At 47.8% G+C, this 21532-nt stretch overlaps 1 protein-coding gene across 7 annotated transcripts in view; it reads right to left on the bottom strand.

Annotated features, from left to right (window-relative positions):
• Window positions 1-10247: 10247 nt before the first annotated feature.
• ZNF516 (zinc finger protein 516) overlaps window positions 10248-21532 on the bottom strand; it is a 135583-nt gene continuing 124298 nt past the window's right edge. For all 7 annotated transcript variants that reach the window (XM_064379010.1, XM_064379014.1, XM_064379012.1 and 4 more), the window contains exon 6: window positions 10248-14656. In XM_064379010.1, coding sequence (XP_064235080.1) covers window positions 14597-14656 — 60 coding nt within the window. In that variant the 3' untranslated portion in view covers window positions 10248-14596. The remainder of the gene's footprint in view (window positions 14657-21532) is intronic.

Below are 21532 nucleotides of genomic sequence, written 5' to 3'. Positions count from 1 at the left end.
ATCCTCTCCCCAGAGTACCCAAGCCCTCATTTTAGTCTGAGAATCAAATGTCCTTTGCATCGGGCCAGCCTGAGGAGCGTACTCTCCTTACGGCGGTGCCAGGGCCACAAAGCCCCTCCACCATGACTGTGGGTGCGAGCACTGGGGCCGTCCTGCTCGGCTCGGCCACCTGAACAATCAGCTCTCGGCTTCCCACCTTTCAAACCAGCCGTCGGCTCACACATTCTCCACAAAGCACTCCACCAGTAAAGATGACGGGAGGAAGCGCAGCCCCATGCCCCACACCTGTGAGGAGCCACGGCCTGGACCCCTTCTGTCCCCTGCCCTTTCTAACTGTGCCCCTTGCAGGCACCAGAGTGCTGACCTCTGCCTGGGTCTTTACCACACTGCAGCCTCCCTAGGCAATTGAAAGCCCTGAGGCTCACACCTGCCTGGTCCAGCTTTGGCCAAGACAGGGGGGAAGCATGGCTTGCCTCAGTTTCCCCTGCATCATCCATGAGGCCCATGTCTGAGTGGCCAGCCCCTCCCCCTGTACCTGCCCCTCCACAGTCTCCTCCCAGGGTGGGGGTCCCTGCTCTAGGCTGAGCTGCATCTCCCCCTCGCTTGCAGCGTGGGGCCCTCACCCCCATCGTGACTGCTGTGGAGACTGGGTCTTTTAGGAGGGCATCAAGGTTGTGTGAGGTCACTAGGGTGCGAACCTGCTAGGACATGATGAGTGCCCTTTTCAGAAGAGGAGATGTAGACACAGAGGCCAGCAGGGGGACGACCACGGGAGGACGTGGGAGGAGACACTTTCCGCAGGCCGAGGAGAGAGGTTGGGAGGAGCCACCCTGTAGCCTTGCCATCCGGCCCCCAGGCCCTGCAGAAAGGGACCCGGCTGTGAGGCTGCCCAGGCCTGGCAGCCTGAGCAGGCAAATACACTCCTGTCCCACATAGGAAGAAGGAAACCATATTCCCCGAAACGGAACGTCTGTGTCCTCTGCCTCACACCACCACCCCTGCCCGGTGAGAGCCATCCCCTTACGCCCCGGGCACCCCCTCGGCCACCGCCCCCCTCGCACTCCTGGCCCCTGAGCCCAGCTGTCCTCCTTCTGTCCCCTCAGCCACCTGGGCAACCTCTCCACGTGCTGCTCCGGCCTCTTCCCCTCATCCTCTGAGCCCAGGATGAAGGGGTGCTCCCACTGCTCCTCCAGCTCACTGCAGGCACCCACTCTCCAGCCCAGAGACCCCTTCCGAGCACTAAGACTTCCCATCCCCAGCGTCCAGTTGCCCCTGCCAGTGCAGACCCATGTGGGTAGCTGCAGACAATAGTTCCCTAAACCTCCGAGAACTCCAGATCCCACCCCCAAATTATTTGTTCCTCTCCCACCCTCCCCGAGTGAATCCCCGGCACCACTTCACACACCGAGACGCAGGCACCCGGGCCTGAGGCTGCTCCAGGGCTGAGGCTGCCCAGTCAAGCCCAGGAGGGGAGGGCGCATCCACCAAGAACTCTTCTGTCCTCCAGCTATGCAGGTCCTTACCCCACAGCCCCCGCCCGCCAGCTCCAACCTCCTCCAGGGACTGAGGACAGTGGCATTCCGCTTTTGTGTCCACTACCAAAGTACATTCCGTAGGCAGGGAAGTCCATTCTGCCAACAGCCAACAGCCAACAGCCAATTGATGTGTGTCTTTGACAAACACAAATCAGATTATTTGTGATAATAATCTGGCAACATTCCCTAGCAGAGGCTGCGTGGCCCTGAGAATGCAGCCCCGCTCCCTGATCTCTGGCCTGTCCCCACTCCTGCTCCTGTGCGCAAGGCCTCCCTTCCCTGTGTGCACGCAGCGGTCTCCCTCCAGCCCCTGTCCTCTCCTGTACCTCGAGTCCTGTGGACTGCTTAGCCTGCATGCAGAGGCCCTGCAATGGGACCCTGTTTTCTGCCTCCAGACCCCTCACCAGGCTCTGCCCGTTGAACTTGTCTCTTTCTGAGATGTCTGCATGTCTCTGCTTGTCTGACTACTGCCTGCATCCCTAGGAGAACAAAAAACCCCATGAGAGATGAGCCGTCGACTTCTGAGCTGCTGTATCCCCGTGCCTGGAAGTGAGCATGAAATCTGGCAGGGCTCGGTCAAGGTCCGCAGGTGAAGCAGCGAATACCATCGTCCCTGAGGGCCTGTGTCAGCCCCTGCCAAGCACCGTGTGGCCCCGGGGGCCAATCAGGTCATTCTCATCTCCGCAGGCGGTGGGTGCCCAATCTACGCTGGCTGAGAATAACCGAGGGATGAATGTGCATTCGGAGTTGCCTTACACTCATGTGTGACGTCCATCTACCATCTAGTGGCAGAAGACGGCAACTTCAGGAAAATGAGCTTTTGAGAAGAAATTAGAGAAACCCTTCAAAAGTGGATAAAGGAAGATGGGGGTGTGAGACGGGCCCTGGGGCTGTTGGTTTGCAATCGCTTCCATCCCTGCTTCCTAGAGCAGCCCGAGCATTCCACTGTGAGCCGGTTCTGGCACACACCACAAGGGTGGGGAAGCCTCAAGGCAAGATGAGCCCCCGTGCTCCTCCAGGCCTGGCACACCCAAGACGGGCCCTCCTGTTCCCCAGGGCACAGCATGGGGCAAGCCCAGGGCCAGTGTCAGAACACAGGAGCGCCGTCTTTCCCGCTTGTTAGTAAACAGAAACTTGGGGAAGGTTGAGATACATTGAGAAGAGTGATGAATGCAAAGCCGAGGGGGAGACACGCAGAGAACGTAGTGGAAAGAAAGGTGCTTAACGTGGGAAACCTGAAAGGCCAGTGCAGCCTTGGCGAGGAAACTAACACGGCACACGGAAAGACTGGAGTGGCTCGCTGAGGACCCGTGACTGCACAGCCCCTCCGGACCTCAGCTCCGTCCCTAAAGAGTGTTTCAACCTTCAAGTTTTCTAACTCTCTGATTTTAAAACTAATGTAAGGCTAATCCCTCACACAAACCTAACCGTGTATTTGTTGCAAGACATTTCTTTGAATAGCTGCCTGTCTCGGTGGGGGCTCTTCTCACGCTGAAGGGGGGCGGGCGCTCTGGGATCCAGGGTCTCAGATGAATTCACGCCTGAGCCTGCCCACAGGTGCAGGAAGCCCAGCAGCAGCTTCTGGGGAGCAGAGCCGAGGGACTGGCCATTTCAGAGGGGGTCCAAGACAGCTGGGACCCAGCCTTCCTAGCACGAGGTGGGCCAGGCCCCACAGGTGGCCCCGGAATTGCAAAGCCAATGGCAGCTTCCTAAGTGGCCACAGAAAAGCCCTTTGGGTGTGGACCCACCGGCCTGTGTGTGTTCAGCAATCCCAGGCACCTACCTGACTTCAGCCTACAAAGATGACCGTGGCCGGGGCCGGCTTCGCCCTTTGGGGAAGCAGTGGGAGGCCGTGGGGGTGTCAGGCTGCCCGCAATGCTTCCCACCCATGTCGGGCCCACTCTGCAGGCACCGTGTCCTGCTCGCCTGTTTGTGGTGGGGTGGCAGAGCAGGCCACTTAACAGGGATCTGAGCTGCCGGGTGCTGGCACAGCCTCAGGGAGCAGCCCCTAAGCAGCCCCATGACAGCCAATCACCCACCTTCCCCCTGTGGGAAGCCTGGGCCGTGGCCAGAACCTCTCACCTTCCCAGCGCCCCAACGCGGTGGCCTCTGCTCTGCCCAGCACCTCCCAGGGCACAGGGCAGATGCACCCAGTAAACACTGCTACCTGATCCCGCAGAGAATCCTCCATCCTCCCCGGAATTCTGTCCAACCAGCACCACCCCAAATAACGAGGAAAAGTCTTTTTCTTCTTTGGAGTCCACCTCCACTTCAGAGCAGCCAGGGCAGATCTGAGGCAGCTTAGGAAACTTAACAAGCCCAAGAAAAGAGCCAGATAAGGTAACGTGCGAGATGCTGGGAAACCCACTCACAGTTTCCCTTTACCAGCCAGCAAAAGCCAGGGACAGAATCCACTCCCACAGGCACTTCATCCCGGCGGGGCTAGAGGGGCTGAAACGGTGGTGTAAACACCACAGGTGTTCACCGCTTTCTGGCAAGTCATTCCTGTCCCTAGAGAGTACGGTCAGCTCTTCTTTCTTTAACAGTTGTTAAACGTAACAAAGCAGTTCTCATTAAGACTGTCATCAGCTTGCTTTTTTAGTCTACCTGAAACCTATACCTGTGTGGACAGGAGAAGAAAGCCGGCTGTTTTCCTGGTCCAAAAAATTTATCGAACAAGGGAAAATGACTTACATCCTGTATGTCATAGATAATAGAAATTTCCAGATTCATAAATACAATACAGTTTAAGAAAAAAAAAGACATATTTTAGAGACCACGCTTATTTAGTGACAATTTTATTGGATTTGAAAAAAACATTGTCACTCAAATTTCTTGGAAGTAATTCCAACTAATGTTTACGTATCGCATTAAAGTTTACAAAGTGCAGCCCATATCATTTGCCACAGTAACACGAATATCGGGAGATGGCCATTCCCACTGTGCAGCTGTGGAAACTGAGGCACACACTGATCTCACACACGGAAAGCCACAGGCCTGGCTGCAGCACAGCCACAGAAACGCACTGCCGAGCTCAGCTCGGTGCGAGGAGGCAGAGAGGGTCTAGTTAGTTTCAGACGTTGCCACCGGTGCAATAGCACACCAGGACGTCCAGGGAGCTGGGAGTACAGAGGAGAGGCAGGAACCCAGCCTCCTGTGGCGTGGGAGAGGCAGGAAGAGAAGCCCGAGTGGGCCACGGCTCCCGGCCCACGGCTCCCGGGCCACTCCCCCAACTGCAGCCTCTGAGAAGGCAGGAAAACCGGCGCTCAAGATCGCGGCGCCCTTAACGCACCTTGTTCCCACCGAGTGTCCGTGGGTGACTTGTGGACGTCAAATGGCGAAATGATTTGCATGGCATGTGGAGGAATCTGGGATGTTTCTGGAGGTAACGGAAAATTACCAGATTTCAACCAAGGGACTAGAATGATCTAACAGGTGTTCCAGAAAATTCCTGTGGTAGCAACACAGTGAGCTGGAGTGAGTAGGCAGGTGTGTAATCCCAGGTAGAAAGACCCAGGTAGTCTAGGTGGTCCCTCCCCAGGGTCAACACAGAGGGCGACAAGGCCAGAGCAGTGGATGGAGGGGGACGCAGCACCCACGGGGAGATCCGTGGCTAGACCCACAGGTACCTCGATCGCTGGGAGACGCACACTGAATCTTTGCAGTCGGGATGACACAAGGTCTGAGAATCACTCTGAAATATTCCAGGACAAACAACAGCAAAGGATAGAAACAAAACTTGGCAAAATATTGTAATCATTGCATTTGGAGAGTGAAAATATATAGAAATGTATGTGTATTTTTTTTCTTTTATTCTACATTTTATCCTAGCTTTATTTAAGGAAAAATAATCATTATACTAAGTGACCATGAGGATCTCCATAACCTTGAGGAGAGACGTTTCAGCGAAGTAGCGCTGGTGATAAAGCTACAGAGTGATCGGGGATGATGCTTTATGAAGGAGGAAAGGAAAGGGCACGACGCTGCAGAGGGTTCTGGGATCCCAAGAAGGTGTTTCCTTGGTGGTGATTCTGGGAAGGGGGTGCCTTGGGCATGTCCACATGAGTAAGGGAAAGAATTGACAGAGGAGATAGGAATGGGAAGAAAGAGGCTACCGGACATGCCCGTTTGGTGCACAACACACGTGGAACTCACACGCAGGTCTGCGGAAATCCCAGCGTTCTCACCCCCCTGCACGTTACAGCTGAACTTACAGAAGGTTACCCAAGAGAAGCCTTGACCCTCTGAGGCAGAAGCTCAGAAATCCAAACCGTCTTGTTCTGATCCACTAAGGTGCTCCAATCATCTTGCTGGCGGGATCTACATCCCAGAAGGCTGTGGTCATCCACAGGGTAATGAGTGTCTCGGTGTTTTGCAAAGTAGTCACCTGTGCTACAGTCTGCATACCTGTCCTGTTCAAACCTCATGTCCAAATCTCATCCCCAGTGTTGGAGGTGGGCCTAATGGAAGGTGTCTGGGTTGTGGAGGCGGATCCTTCATGAATAGATTAATTCCCTCCTGGGGGTTGTGGGTTCAGGGATTCCTTGCTCTACTAACTCCCATGAGGGCTGTTGTTTAAGGGTCTGGTCCCTCTCCCCCTTGCTTCCTCTCTGCCACGTGATCTCTGCACACAGCAGCTCCCCTCCACCTTCCACCATGAGTGGAAGCAGCCTGAAGCCTCACCAGCATCCCAGCAGATGTTGGTTCTATGCTTCCTACACAGCCTGCAGAACCATGAGCCAAATAAACCTCTTTTCTGGATAATTACCCAGCCTTGGGTATTCCTTTATAGTGACGCTCAACAGACGGGGACATGTCACAGGGATGATCCTTCTTACTAACACGCATCCCTCAGTCAGTACAAGAGAAGAGTGCAGAGTGGTAGGTCTGCAAGCCCAGCAGACATGGACTCCGCTGGTGTTTCTGCAGGCTACTGGCTGCGTCTCTTTGGGTATGCTACCCTTCTCTATCAATTTTTATCTATAAAATTCAGTTAGCAGTGCCTATGTTGAAGAGCACTGTGAGACTTCAACAAAATATCAGATGAAAATTTCTAAGCTCCTGGCACACAGGTAGCCCTTTTAAATATTAACTTCTTGTAAATTTCTCTCAAGACTTAAAGCTGTATCGCCTACCTATAGACCAAGATGATCGGTGCACAAAACGCCATCTGATCCGTGCCCTTCCAGCCACAGACTTCCCCTTAGCCTCTTTCCTAACTAGTCCATCTCACCTTCTCACCGTCTCACATTGGAGGTTTCCCTTGACCACCGCATTGTCCACCTCTGGCTTTTGTCTACTTCCTTGAATTCTAGTAACAGATGCACATATCAACTCAGAAACAGACACACAATACCTTTATGGTGCTGGTGGGTCACTGTGCCATTTTCCCCACAGTCTCCTGCCTACTGATCCACAGGCTGCTGATTTTGCCGCCTGAAGCCTCACTTTGAATTAATGTCGTCAAGGAATAGTTGGCAATGATCTCAGTCTCTTTCCTCTGTCACATTTGACAAAGTATGTTCTAAATGTACTATGGGTTCTTTCCAGAAATACACTCCCTTAGCTTTTCTTTGCTGAAATTCACGTTTCACTTGTCTCTCCCATCCTAAGGTCTTCTTACAGATTATCCAAGTCAGGAACACTTACTATCAGAGGCAAGTTTTGTTTTAATGCCACCTAATTAGCCCATGTTATCAAAGCCTTCTGTAAGTTTCAGGTAGGAGTCACCTCGTCCTGGAGACGCCTGAGCACCTGATTAGGTCCTTGCCCTCCCTCCCCAGTGGAAGAAGCTTCATTCGTCTCCCACAGACATTATAAGCCTGTATGTATTCTATTCCCCTTGAGACACAGTCCTGCTCTGTCATGGGCTAGAGTGCAGTGGTGCGATCTCAGCTCATTGCAACCTCTGACTCCCTGGTTCAAGCAATTCTCCTGCCTCAGCCTCCCGAGTAGCTGGGATTACAGGCACGTGCCACCACACACAGCTGATTTTTGTATTTTTAGTAGAAACGGGGTTTCACCATGTTGGCCAGGATGGTTTCGATCTCCCAACCTCATGATCCGCCCACCTCGGCCTCCCAAAGTGCTGGGATTACAGGCATGAGCCATCACGCCCGGCCTGGAACTCATCATTTTTAGACCCATGTTTCTTCTCCACTGTGAGAGCCCAAAAAGCAGGTCCATTTTATTCATCTTTCTATGCCTGCGCATATTGAAGTGCTTACCACACACGGGGCACAATTGGTTAAGCAAATTCATAAGGCTGAAAACTTTCTGTACCTTTTCTACAATTTTAAAGAAGGCTAAGATCTTCTTCTGATTCAGTGAAACCTGCACGTTTATCTGGTTCCAAACTACCTCTTTGAGTAAGGACTCTTAATATTGTATTCCTTAAAAATGAATGTCGAGCTTCTGCAAGGATGCAGGGTCAGGGACTTTGTCACCTCTAAGGGCAAGTCATCTACTGTGGCACAGCCTGACCCACAGGTGACGTCTGATGTCAAGGTCTCACCAGCCTGTTCCTTCCACCACACAGTAACAGTTCTACATGCAAAAAATATCCATGCCAGACCTTCAAATATGTCACAGCGGTTCATCTAATTTGGCGAGGTCTTACACCCTCCCTTTAGAGTCCAGTAACCCTGTCCTGGGAACATTCCGGCCCACCAATGCCCCTCTTTCAGGACAGTTTCCAGAACAGGAGGACGTAAGGAGACTGACGTAGACAGTTGAGTGGGGCTCACGCTTGTGACCTGAATACTGTTCCTCCATGGACAATTCTGGCCACACCAAAAGGTGAGATGGAGTCCCCTTGTCCTCTTGCCCTTTAAAACTTGAAACTGTTGGCAATGAAGTTAGGAATTTATTCTTGGCAGATTAAATAACCCACTCAAGGGCTTGGAATGGGAATCTCCACATCTTCCTCAGTTGAAAAATATGAACAGGAGAGAGCATCTGCTATGGTATGAACGTCTGTGTTCCCACCGAACATCATACATTGAAACCTGATACCTGATGTAGTGGCATAAACAGGAAGGGTCTTCAGGAGGTGATCAGGGTCATGAAGGAAGAGCTCTCAGGAGTAGGATCAGGGCTCTCATCAAAGAGGCCCGAGGGGGCTTGTTCGTCCCTACCCCACGAGGACACAGCAAAAAGGCACCATCTAAACAGCAAAAAGCCCTCCCCAAACACAGAGCCTCCTGTACCTTGATCTTAATGTCCCAGCCTCCAGAACTGTGAGCAATAAATTTGTTTAAAAGTTGCCCGGTCTTAGGTATTTTGGGGATAGCAGCCTGAAAGGACTAAGAGCATTCTCACTGTCATTGTTTCAATCAGAGAGGGGGATGTGTGACTGTCACCTGCTTCTCTGATGCCTGTAAGTTCCCCTTCCTTGAAGCCATCCTAAGCCCCTGTGCCTCAGCTGACAGTAAGGAAATCAGACACCCCAAGAACTCGTTATGCAGGTCAAGACCAGGGCATCTCAAATTTTCTTTCTGCAATTTTACAATAATGTCTTTTAAAAAGGTAAGACTGAGAACATTAATAACATACCACACATTGTAAATGCAGCACTGTTTCAAACAGCTTAAGGAAGGGGAAATAACGCTGCTGCCGTCGATGTATCCATTCATGGTAAGGTTTTAGATTGTTGGCGGGGGGAACGGGTCAAGATACCCAGCTTCTGCACCTAGCATGACATGGGCAAATTGCGGACACGGAGACCCGCATCACTGCCTTCCGCCCAGTCCCACCCGGCAGGATGTCCAGAGCCGCCAGGGGTAATGTCGTGTCCTCACTAGGAGTGGCGTTGCCACTTCCTGCTTTTGCACACGCACCCTCCTCAGAAGAACCAGCCATCGAAGAGGAAGGAGGTTCTAAATAGTGAGGCACAAACCCCGGCTGAGTTAGATAACGTCTGCACTTAATCCAGGGCCTTTGCAAGTATCAAAGGCCTTCCGTAACAGCATTTTCACTGCAGAGTGGAGAGGACGTGTACCCAGGGCTGGGTGGTTACCATATCGCAGGAGCCAGGCTCGGGTGGGGGAACGATGCCCAGTGCTGCTCGGAGTTCCATCTGCTGCCCAGCACATCTGGAAAGCCGCATTCAGGAACTGATCTAGTCCCTTCTTTCTTCAGGCAGTAGAGACATAGTTAGTCTTTCAACTTAATAACAACACTGTATCTTTTTAAATCAGAATCTTTATTGCATCTGATGGGCCCAAGTCTCTTTTTGCTGTCTGATAAGTAAACCCAGCAATCCACATGGCCAGCCCCTCTGTGCCCCCACATTTTTGACACAGTGATTTCCTCCGGGTGTGGCTGAGTCAGATTCCCTGTGTCCATCCCTGTACGTCCGTACGGGTGACAGTGCAAGGGTAAGAACAGTGAGTGTATTAAGTGGGGAAATAAGACGTGTGCTGTGAAAAGAATGAGAAAAACACAGCATCTTCCATTAAAAAGGCGTGTGTATGTCCTGGAGTCCACAAGATTTGAAAAAAACAAAAACAAAAACCCTCGGGCCATCTGGGTATCTGAGCATCTCTTCAGATGAACGACCCTGTGAATCACCCTAAAACTCTTCTATAAATAAAGGGCATTAACACTTTGGTTTATGCTCAGCCAACAAAAATAAATAATCACAGATCAAAGCAGGCTATCAGACGACTTAAGCCACCCTCGGAAACTGGGGAAAAATGTCTTACACATCTCAGAACTCCAAGATGTTTTTATTTATTTCAAATTCCAATAGAATGAATATGTTTTCTCTAAATACTTTTATCACACAACTAAAACATTGAATTACTTTTTCAGAAATAGAGTTAAATACATCAATCTAGTTACAAATTCTAATATAAAGAGTACAAAATATAATGTTATAAATTGTATTTTAAAAAAGGAAATACAAATTTCTATGGTCTTTTGCATTTTACTGCCTCAAAGTAGAATTAGCAAAGTTGATGAAGAATGAACATTTTCCCAGGCAGGTGGCCCCGGGTCACTCCCCGCAGGCCTGTTACCGGGTTCCAGAGCGTTCTCCCACCAACCACGGCAAACAAAGATGTCCTCCTCACTTAAGTCCTGGCCTGTGGTTTTTTCATCTTTTTTTGCTCAGTGAATAAAACATTCTGAAATTAGAACTCACCAAAGTTAAAAGCAGTAAAACAACATACGCTACTTAAGACATTTTGAAGTGGAAAGTAAAGCTATCCGAATGCTGCCCTTCCTTCCTTCCTTCCGTCATTCCTTCCTTCCTTCATTCCTTCCTTCCTTCCTTCCATCATTCCTTCCTTCCTTCCTTCCTTCCTTTTCTATAGGCTGGAAACCTCTCAGAACTTGCTGGGGGTGGCAGAGGACGGTTTTGTCTAGTTTGAAGGAAGGAATGTTGTAGACAGTCTCCGGTCACAAAAGCCCAGGAGGTGCCCTCTTCCACACAACAGACTAAGACTGCACCCACGTTCTTTGATCTCGAAGATATCGCTACTCACCCTGTAACCTTCACTCTATCTCTTCTCTGTCCAAAGAACAGACGGTGACCAGAGTTGCCAAGAGAGGCACCATGGAGATGAAACTTGCCCTTTCTTGCTCAACCCTGCGCCCTGAAGGAGTGTGAGATGATGAAAGCCACAGGCACCGGAGCCGCTACCGAGGGGTTCTCGTGTCCTCAGTGACTTGTGCATGGTGGCCGGATGGGGCGGTGGCCTGTCATGCGGGAGGCGCTCCTTTCTCTGACCAAGTAACTGTATGCAACTCCCAACTGCTACTTCCTGAAGCACCTGCTTTTCAGGAAACCAGTGTCTTTCTTGGTTTAAAAAATAAGTAAGTAAATATTGGGGGAACCTCTTAAAACATTTAATACTTTTCAGAGCGTCAAAGGCAAAATTCACTTGGCTTTAAAGCCAAATCTGTATGGTGCTGATGAGGATGAAATCTGTCCATCTAAGATTACAGTAAGACCTTCCGGGGACCAAGCAGAAAGGTGGGCAGGTACAGTGGCCAGTTTCCCAGAGAAGATTCTCAATATCTGACTTTTGAGAGAATTTAAATATTCATTCTTCAAATTAAGGAATACAAGTGAATGACCTGAAGGCGTTTTAGAAGCTCATTAGCAGTGTGTTATTTGAATGCAAAAATGAGGAAGAGACAGGAGCGGGAAAGAGGTGAGTGCGGAAGGCAGGCCAGGGCGGAGCCAGGCCCCAGCAGGGGCAGGGCGGGCAGCAGCGAGCGGAAAGCAGGGGAGAGACACCCAGAAGCTGCAGTGTAGACAACCAAACCCTTTATTGTCTAAGTTACATTAGACGCAACACTGTAAAAACTCCTGTTAAGAAACAAGGAAACAGCAGATCGGGAGAGGTAGTAGAAAGCCTGTAACAGTCAGAAGACGACGTACGGAAGTGTATCATGCAGAAATCACCATTCGGAAACAAAGGGACTCAGTGGCTAAATAAATAAGAAAACACAAATCATATTAAATACTATGACCAAACTGACATCAACAAATTAACAAACCAATACAATACTGATGATCGGTGGAAGGAAGGGCCCACACATCCAGGCATGCCACAGCTGGCCTCAGGGGGTGGCGTTCTTGGGGGATCCCCAGTCTGTCTGGGTGAAAACTTCACTCCCGCACTCTGTGCCCCCTGCACGGCCCTGCAAGCCGACTGTCCTCCGCCCCTCTCCTGTGAGCCAGGCAGGATCCAGCCCGCGGCCAGCAGGGCCCCAGCACCAGCCCGCTCCCCACCACACTCTCCAGGATGGAGACTCGCCAGCAGGACACTTCCAGCTTTAAAGGCCAACTGCGCTTAACCATGCTGCTTCTGAAACAGTAAAAATGTAGACTACACTTTTGTGTCACTTTGGGTACAGAATTTCTTTTTAATAACTAAAACACAGAGAAACAGGACCGAATCACTAGTCCCTGGCATTCCTGACAGTCGTCATCCACTTTCAGCCAAGAAAAGAACAGCCAGGAAATGCAGAAATGATCACCGTGGGAAACTACCGAAATGATTCAACATAAATCAAAGAAGAGGATTCTGATGTCTCAGGTGGACAGAGGAATGTGTCTCCAAAACTTTGCTCAAAATAACTTTACAGTCAATTACAGTTGCTTCACTGTATCTGCATGACGTTCCTAATTACACCAACAGGACACATCATTTTCGTACATATCTGGCATAAGAATATCAGAAAAAAAAAAGTAAAAAAAAAAAAATATATATATATATAAGCTAGCCAGTTACATTGCATTGTTTGAAAGTGTTGCAAGTAATCTGAACCGTCAAGTAATTTAAACTCAGTAACAAGTAGAATTCAGAAACAAACATTAACTAATAACAATAACAACAATAATAATAATATAATAATAATAATATTCAACAAATCATTAGAACAGGAAACCCACACTTTAGGGTGTGTGTGTGTGTGTGTGTGTGTGTGTCTGTGTGTGTGTCTGTGTGTTTAAACAAGACTTTGTATCAGAAGCCCACTGTCTACAAAAACTGCACTAATCCATTACTGTATGAAGTAAACTGTCGCTCTCACCAGTATTAAAGGTTAGGATAATTTCTGTACATGTAAAATTATTGCTTTCTTGAAAAATATATTTAGCATGCTCGTTTTAATCCGTTTCCTGCCTTTACAAAATTTCACAATTAAAAAAAAACCTAGTAAAGCTTTTGCAAAAAATTTCACAGAACATTTTCATTCAAGGCAGCAGTAACTTTTGATAATGCATAAAATCCTATGTGCAAAAACCCGAAACTCTCAGAAATACTGCCATCACACATAGTGCCACGGCAATGCGAAAAGAAAATATTTATATCTGTGGAATACAATTTCAACTGCGTACACTGCATGGTTTAAGATCCTTTGCTATGGGCCTTAACCCCCACCACAAAAACTTGCATTTGCATTACTGAGGAAGAGGTATATAAAGCCATCCCCCACCCCGGGGGCTGGTGATCCCCACCCTCTGTGAACAAAGTTCCTCATCCTGTGGAGGTCACCAGGCCCAGGGAAAAAAGACACCCACTCGCTGGGGTGGCACAGGGAAGGGGGGGGAGGCAAAGAGTGGGGACAGAAGGCGCCAGAGCTCAGCACCCTGCGCTCTAGGGCCCCTGAACCTGCGCAGGGATTCTTCTGCCATTACTAAAACAGGTCCGAACCGGGAGGACTCAGTGGCTAAAGAATTTGTTAAGACATATAGTCTTCCTTTATAAGCAGTTTGCAGAATGTAGCCCTGTTACAAAAAGGTCCTGAGAATAAACAAGAAGCCTGCTTTTCTTAGTGTTCACTAGCTCTCTTCCGAAGCAGAATCTACGCATTCCCACAGACGTGTCTCCTTTGCCGGATTCGCTCAGTTCGAATGGTGGAAAGAATGGAACCAGCGCACGGCAAGTGCACGCAGCCCCCAGGGAGGAATGCGATGGAACCAGCTATGAGCGTCTCATCATCACGCCCCTCCACCAAGCCTGCTTCCCACAGCACCTGAACGTCACCTCCTTCCTCTCTCTTATTTACTCTAATTTTAAATACCCACTAAGCCAAGGAGAGGCAGTAGTATGAATACTCGATCAAGCTCAAATCCACCACGGCTTGTTCTGACATCATCTGCACAGTCCCTCTGAGCGTGGGAGGCCCCAAGACAGTGCTCAGCCTCGCCACTCTGTCCAACACACACAAGTATCTTTTTTTCCAGTGTCTCAAACTTGTCTTGAATAAGATAGATGCCTTGTGCCCCTACTGTGCCTGCCAGTACTACTGTTTATGAGAAGGAAATATGGATCTACGGGCGATGAGCACGTATATGCGTATATAGTATCTACATGTGTTTCTAGAGTAGAGCATCTTCGTTTACTTCTGAACGTTTAACAGGGACAGGCATCTGCCTTTCGTTTCCACTCCAGTGCAGCGGCTTGGGATGTGAGGTGTCTGCTCGGGAGTCCTCTGGCTGTTCTTCCTTGGAGCGGCCGGGTCACGGTGGGAGGCTGCGGGGGCATCCGTGAGGGTGCTGCTAACGGCCGTGACAGGGATCTGGGGTGCGTCGGAACATGCCTTTAGGTTCCCTTTCTGAGAGGCACTGTCTGGACGGTACCTGTGTTAGAATGGTCTCTCCCCTGTGTGAGAAAAAAGAAAGAACAGTAGAAAAGCTCATTTCTGCCTTTTGGTTTCGAAATGCATTTTGCTTACTAATTTTCGAATCAACATCCAAGAACACAAACACTGACCTTCACAGAGCAAGCCAAGTAGGCAAAGACCCCCTGGCTTGAGCCGTAACTCATTTTATACAAACAGGAGGTATTTTAAATTTGCCTTGCTGCCTTAAAGAGGGGTGGCTTGAAAAAAAAGTTCTTTCCAGTGTGATTGAGAAAGGATCGTTGGACGTCTCTGTTTCACAGGTAAGAATGGCAAATGACAGTGTCCGAACCGGCTCTGGAGAAAAGGGTACCAGTTGGCAAGATGGGAAGGAGGCCAAAATGTTCAATTTTATAGTACAAAGTGGATTTACAAGTGAAGGATAGTTCCAAAACAAGGCTGAATCTGGGCCATCCACACAAACAGAAAGGCACAGCTCTCACACAGGTCTGTCAGAACGGTGCACCCATTTCCACAAATAATTACCACGTGAGAAAAAGAGAAAGGTTATTATACAGTAAATTGTGAGATAAAACCAAGCATAAATGTGGGCCCACGGCTTTCAGAGAATGCTTTCCAATGACACGTGAAGCATCCCTGTTTCAACAATAGCGTTTACAATCTGAGGACAAAATACAGCATGGCCAGATTAATCGTACTTAACTGCATTAACCTTTAGCTCAAATCTTGATGAAGCGAAACTGACCACTGGAAATTAACATGCATACATAAACTAGGGGACTCATGTAAAATTCCAACTGGTTTCCAGCTATGCCTATAGGAACCCCAGAAATAACGGCAGGGTGTGGGGGGGTCTGTTTGACACAATGAATTAACTGCTTTTCTTTAGTTAATAGTTCCAGAAAGCTACTTACAGCTGGCTCTGCGTTCATGACATCTACCAGCTGACATGTGGTGGAAGTCAGAAAGATACTCAACAAAATTTTATGAGGGGTTAGGGGGTGGACGCAGTGGTGGAGACAGCAGTTTATTTGAAATGTAGGAAACAGTAACAGAATGAGAGATGTGATAAAACTTCCCTAAGTAGATGGTGAATTTCCTGCAGTAAATGGAGAAAGATTATTTTACATTTTTGTACAGCGACATCAGGCCATGGAGAAATCTCTGAGGTTCTGATGGGAAGTATTCATCATCAACAGGGCTAAGAACCAATTCCAAATACGTCCAGGAAGGAAAATGGTCTTCGTATTTACCGAAAGAGAACTGGGAGTTACGGTTAGCTGTTGGCTGTTTGGCCTTGACCGTCTCTGCAGAGCAAACAGAGAAGTCGGGGACCCTAAGAAGTGTTCAAGGGATGCGTATGAACACAGGTGCTGTGTGTGCCTGGATTTCAGGGGACTGCACCCCCAGGGCACGTCCACCTGGGTATCTCTTCCTTTGGACCAGAAGTCACAGACTTGCATTGGGTTAGGCATCAATGGACCATCCCAGAGGCGACAGGGAGATGGCCCTCTGTCCATAAAGGGCTAACGTTTTACACTGCAGGGCTCAGAAGGCTTTAAAAATGCTTATTTTGGAAGCACTGCAAAGTCCGGATAACCCAAACAACTAGGTGGTTAAACTGTGGTCACAAATCCAAACGCAGAGATGCCTATTTTCTCTTCATAACTGAAGGGGTGTGTTCCAATACCTCATTTTTTAAGAGAGTCGTTTTAAGTTACTGACTCAACAGAGGCCACCATGTTATTACTCAATAAAGCAGCCCTACAGCATTTTAAAGAAATGAATAAACCATGGAAGAAAGGAGGCACAGAAATACTGAAATGAAGTGGACACACTAATATTCTGAGCACAGGCACATGGCCTTTTCCTCCTGAGAGAGTAGTGAAAAAATGAGAAGCCTGCTTTTAGAAGATTTTGCTTTTCTTTTTCGCAGCTGTGAATTGTGGGCTTTTGGGTAATGCTGAAAGAAATACTATCTTTCTTAAAGGTATTTCAGTGTCCTAGGAATGGATACTGACTTTATGAGGTCTACTTAATAAGGCCAAGGAAATGTGTATGTAGTGATGGGAGTGAATCCATGGCCCGCACACAAAATCCCACCATGCCCCAGGACAGAGGGCACCTCTCAGCCTTCAGAAGCCTTCAGAAGAGGTCAGCCTATAAACAGGGCTTGCGGTCAGCCACGCAGGCAATGCGAGTGCCTGAGGAACAGCTACGCAGGATGCTTTATTGACTAAAACCCTTTCCAAACAAGCCGTCTGGAGTAATTCTGGATAAGTCATCACATCTATTCATGACTTTTGGTAGCGTGTTTTATTTAGAGAAAGTGGATAATGTGTTTTAAGATGCTTGTTTGGTTTAATGAATAAGAAAAGCTTAAGCAAATGAGCTGAATTTCAAACTTTGATCTGTGATGCTGAGAATCCAAAAGTGATAACTGAAAATAGATTATGCATATATTCAAATGTCCCAACCTAGGTGATTTCTCCATCATTTGCATTATAATAGCTGCAGCTAAAAATGAGACAAATTAGGTCGCCATTCATTTTTTCATTTCCTGTTATTTTGATGAATGGAATTATTTATCCAGCTTAACTATTTTAAAATAATATTTAGAATAATAAGAAATAAACTATTAATCATAGTCTTTAAATTTTGGCAAGGAATCCAAACAAATCACAACACCAGATTTCATATTTCAGCAGTCATTCTGGTCTTTTAATAAATCCAAAAACCATGAGTCTGGGGGGAATAATCTTTCTTGGTTTCAAAAATCATTTTAATTTCTAATGTTTAACAACAATGCAACAAAAAAAAATTTCTCAGCAACACTAAAGAAACTTCCTAGTTTTTCCTCTAACATCCACAAGACAAAAACACCCAGATTTCAACATACTGTTTTCAAAAAGTATTCTTTCTAATGCTGAATGCTGCTGATTACTAGAAACTAAACATTTATTCAGTCCTGCTAAACAGATGACCAAGCATCTTTAAAAAGACAACACACACCAGCTCTTCCCCTCATTTAGGATTTGATTTGGAGGACTGGCGGTCCTTGGCACTGGAACTTCTTAATCCAAAACACGGTAAAAGCACCAAGGACGAGCGCCGGAAGAATCACCCACAGGTGTGGGTGCCCTCACGGGCGGGCTCCTGGGGCCCCGCGCCTGGACCCTCTCACCATCTTCTGGCTCGTCTACGATCGAGGCAGAAGGGTGAGATGCCTGGAGAGGCGTGCTGTGAGCACGTGCAGCCTACGCAGCCCTGCTATTTACCCTGCATCTCTGCCTGCAGGTTTCAGGCATCCTTTCCACCCTCACCGCCTACCAAAGGAAGGTGTTCAGAAAGAAATGACTGCTTAACTATCTGGTTTTCATGGCATGCTCTGGGGTCTTTTTTTTTTTTTTTTTTTTTAAGACAGACTCTCACTCTGTCACCCAGACTGGAGTGCAGTGGCACGATCTCGGCTCAGTGCAACCTCCACCTCCCAGGTTCAAGCAATTCCCTGCCTCAACCTCCCGAGTAGCTGGGATTACAGGCATGTGCCACCACGCCTGGATAATTTTTGTAGTTTAGTAGAGACGGGGTTTCAGTATCTTGGCCAGGCTGGTCTTGAACTCCTGACCTCATGATCCACCTGTCTCGGCCTCCCAAAGTGCTGGAATTACAGGCGTGAGCCACCGTGCCCGGCTTGGGGTCTTAAAGTATGTGTTTGTAACACGGAAGAGGCTTAAATAAATAGTTCGTGTGCTGAAAAAGACTGCTACTAGTGTCACCAGGAAAGGAAACTATTTATCCTCAAGCTTCAGGTGTGTGCTAATGAATGAAACCAACTTTAACTGATTTAATTATATATTTTATTCTCAACTCTGACCTGTGGGGAAATTAAATCAACTTCAGCAGATTCACCCTGCCATCGTGCCTGTTGAATTGTTTCACTGAGACAGACGGTATACTGTGATTTATCAGAATTTTCCAGTATAGAATATTCAAATATTAATATGGCAAAGTAAGGGCAGTTGTTCTACAAAAACCAAGAATGTCTGTCTAGCAAGCAGAGGGCTTCTGAACAGAACGCAGCAAACGAGGTAACTGTGCCTATCCTGACAATACTTTTCTCAAACTCATAGTTTTCCTGCATCCTCTTTTTAATGAATAATTAACTATAAGTCTCTTAAACCAAACAAAGAGAAGTGTGCTGGCAGGTTCCAACAAAGCCATAAGACACCAAGAAAACAGGCCATCAAACCGAGTTCATAAGCAAAGTCTACTAACCAGCTTATCAGTGACAGGCATCTGTCTCCACAGGCGTATGTGTATAGACGTGTTCACGTGTGCTCACCACAGAAATGCTCTCCATGCATGTGAGTTTCTTCCAGTTATGAAGGAAAATGGCTTAATTTTGGAATAAGTAACAAAAGGTAACACTGAATGTGTGTTCTGTGGTGTATGTTCTAACTTGATTTCCACAGCAAATATACAACATAAGCACCATTGTCATTATTTTATAGATGAGGAAACTTAGGTCACATTGTATGTCTAAGGGGGAGGATCAAAGTTAAAGCCTCTACTTAATAACCCAACGTATTAGCCACTGACAGTATCTGGGTCTCTCCGAGTGGAACTGGCTGACCTTGAATGAATGTAAATGTTGATAGCTATTATATACATAGTCTCTGCCAGGATCTCTCCTCTCCACTTTAAACCCGTGTCTTCACCTGCTTGTTGGACATTCCTAAGTGGGTCTCCACGCCGCTCTCAAACTAACCTTGAATTCTATCTGGAAACATCAGCTCCTCCTTCCAGCCTCAGGGGACTGGATGCTCCCTGGGACCAGCTGCCTGAAGCCAGACTTGGGGTCAACGTGATTTGCTCCTGGCCCTCACTTCCCACATCCAACCCCCATGTTCCGGTCCCTCAAATCTACCCTCTCTCCAGCCCACGCCAGCTCAGGCAACCTTGTCTCTCGCTGGGATCCAGCTAAGCGCCTCCAAAGGGACTCCTGCCACTGGGAACCACAAAGCCCATTCTCAGTGGCACGTGACCTGCTCACTCTTCTCAAGCTAGAGCTCTGACAGTGTCAGATCTGCCTCAGGCTCTCTGCCACTGTGGCCAGAAATTCATGAGTCTCATCAAGGAGACCCAGTGCTCTTTAGACCCCAACCCTGAGCCTCTGCCCACCTGCTCTGGCTCCCCTGCCCGAGCTGACCTCCACCCAGCTCCTGCAATGCAATGTGCTCCTCCACTCGGGGCCTTCCACGGGCTGAGCTCTTCGGGAATGCCCATCCCTCCACCCTCATGGCCTTCCAAGCACCTCCAGTCTGGATGACAGGGCCCTTCCCATGTCACAGCGCTGCCCTGCTCTGCCCTGTTTCCTTGTCTAAGCCACCCGTGGACCTTTTGAACCACAGAAGCAGGAAAAATGGTGATCTCACCTCCCCAGTATCCTGCACAGGCCTGGCACACAGTGGATGGTCAATGAACACTGCTCATGAGTGACTAAATGATTATCAAATGGAATTTCTAAATACTGTTTAAAGTAAATAATTTAGCAACTATTATGTATATCTATAAAAGTCCATCGACTTTAGGTGTTACATCAAATAATTTCTGCATGAATACACAGTGTTGCATGATCCAAAAAACACCGCCATGATCCCTAGCATCTGAAGCCCACAGGAAAAGAATCTGGTGAAACATGAATGATTGTTAGTAAAGTACTCTCAACACGAAAAAGAACATGGCTGATAAAGTAGGAATCACATTCTAGACGTCAGAACTACAGAATGTGTTTCTATAAGTCTATAAGGTATCCTAAATTTAACACAGCCATTGTGATTTCTGTAAACAATGAAACTGTAGGATAAGAACAAAGAACCCTAAGATTTAAACCTCTGCCTATTACTGATGTGTTTTTCAATTATCCTAGCCAACAAACCTCTATGGGAATGCTTAAAGATACAGTTCCAAAGTATGTTCAGGAAAATGGAATTTCCTTAGAGAACCAGACCATTCAGTGATAAATCACCAAAAGCTACTTTAAATATAATGAAAGACAAGAAGTCCTATCAGAGGCCGTGATCTCAGATACAGAATTCAAGAAGCCAGCTGCTGTAGCCGGAAATGCATACAAATCTAGCTCCGCCTTAACGCCACAGCCTGAACCGCCACCGTCCCATGAATGAAAGGAAAGTTGACCCACTGAGATCTTCACACAACAGTTAACACACATGCTGAGTCTGAAAGCCACGCAAACTCAGACCACAATGCTGAGTTACTCCGAGCTTGAAACAAAGGGCTAGTATGAAGTACAAAATAACATTTCAGTCTAGAGAGACAAAGACGATATAAATACATCCTTTCTGTATCGGAATCACAAATGAGTAACAATTGTTCTAAACTCCCAGCAATCAGTAAGTAACACAGAAATTATTTAAAATACAGTCGAAATGATTTGCTTTTTGATCTCCTATTTCTCCCTGGGACAAAAGCCTTTTCAAGAGGCTTAGGTGGTATTAGCAGGCAGCAAACAAACTGACAGGCATTCCTGAAGACTCTCACCAACTTGTTCATAGATGTGGCTTCCCACCCCTGTCAAACACGCCAACCAAAAGGCAGGTCCTGGGTGGGTTTAACAAGTCACCTGTGTGCGCAGGAACACTTGTGGCTCACCCAGCTGTAACATCAACTTGTAATTCTCCGTGACGGCCACATCCCACAGACACATTATGGTGACTCTTGTGGCAAGAGGGTTTTATTTCTTTAAAAAGGACAACGCAACTGCAGTGGAGGCCGTGCATTGGGAAATCTTTCCATTCCGTTTTCAGCAAGATGCTGTATTTATTTCATACATTGTCATGGCACTGTGTAACTATGGGTTTTATTAAGAAAGG

This window comes from Aotus nancymaae, unplaced genomic scaffold (genome assembly GCF_030222135.1).
Source record: "Aotus nancymaae isolate 86718 unplaced genomic scaffold, 86718_ANA_hifiasm-v0.15.2.pri h1tg000020l, whole genome shotgun sequence".
NCBI lineage: Eukaryota > Metazoa > Chordata > Mammalia > Primates > Aotidae > Aotus > Aotus nancymaae.
This window is presented reverse-complemented; position numbering and strand designations above follow the sequence as displayed.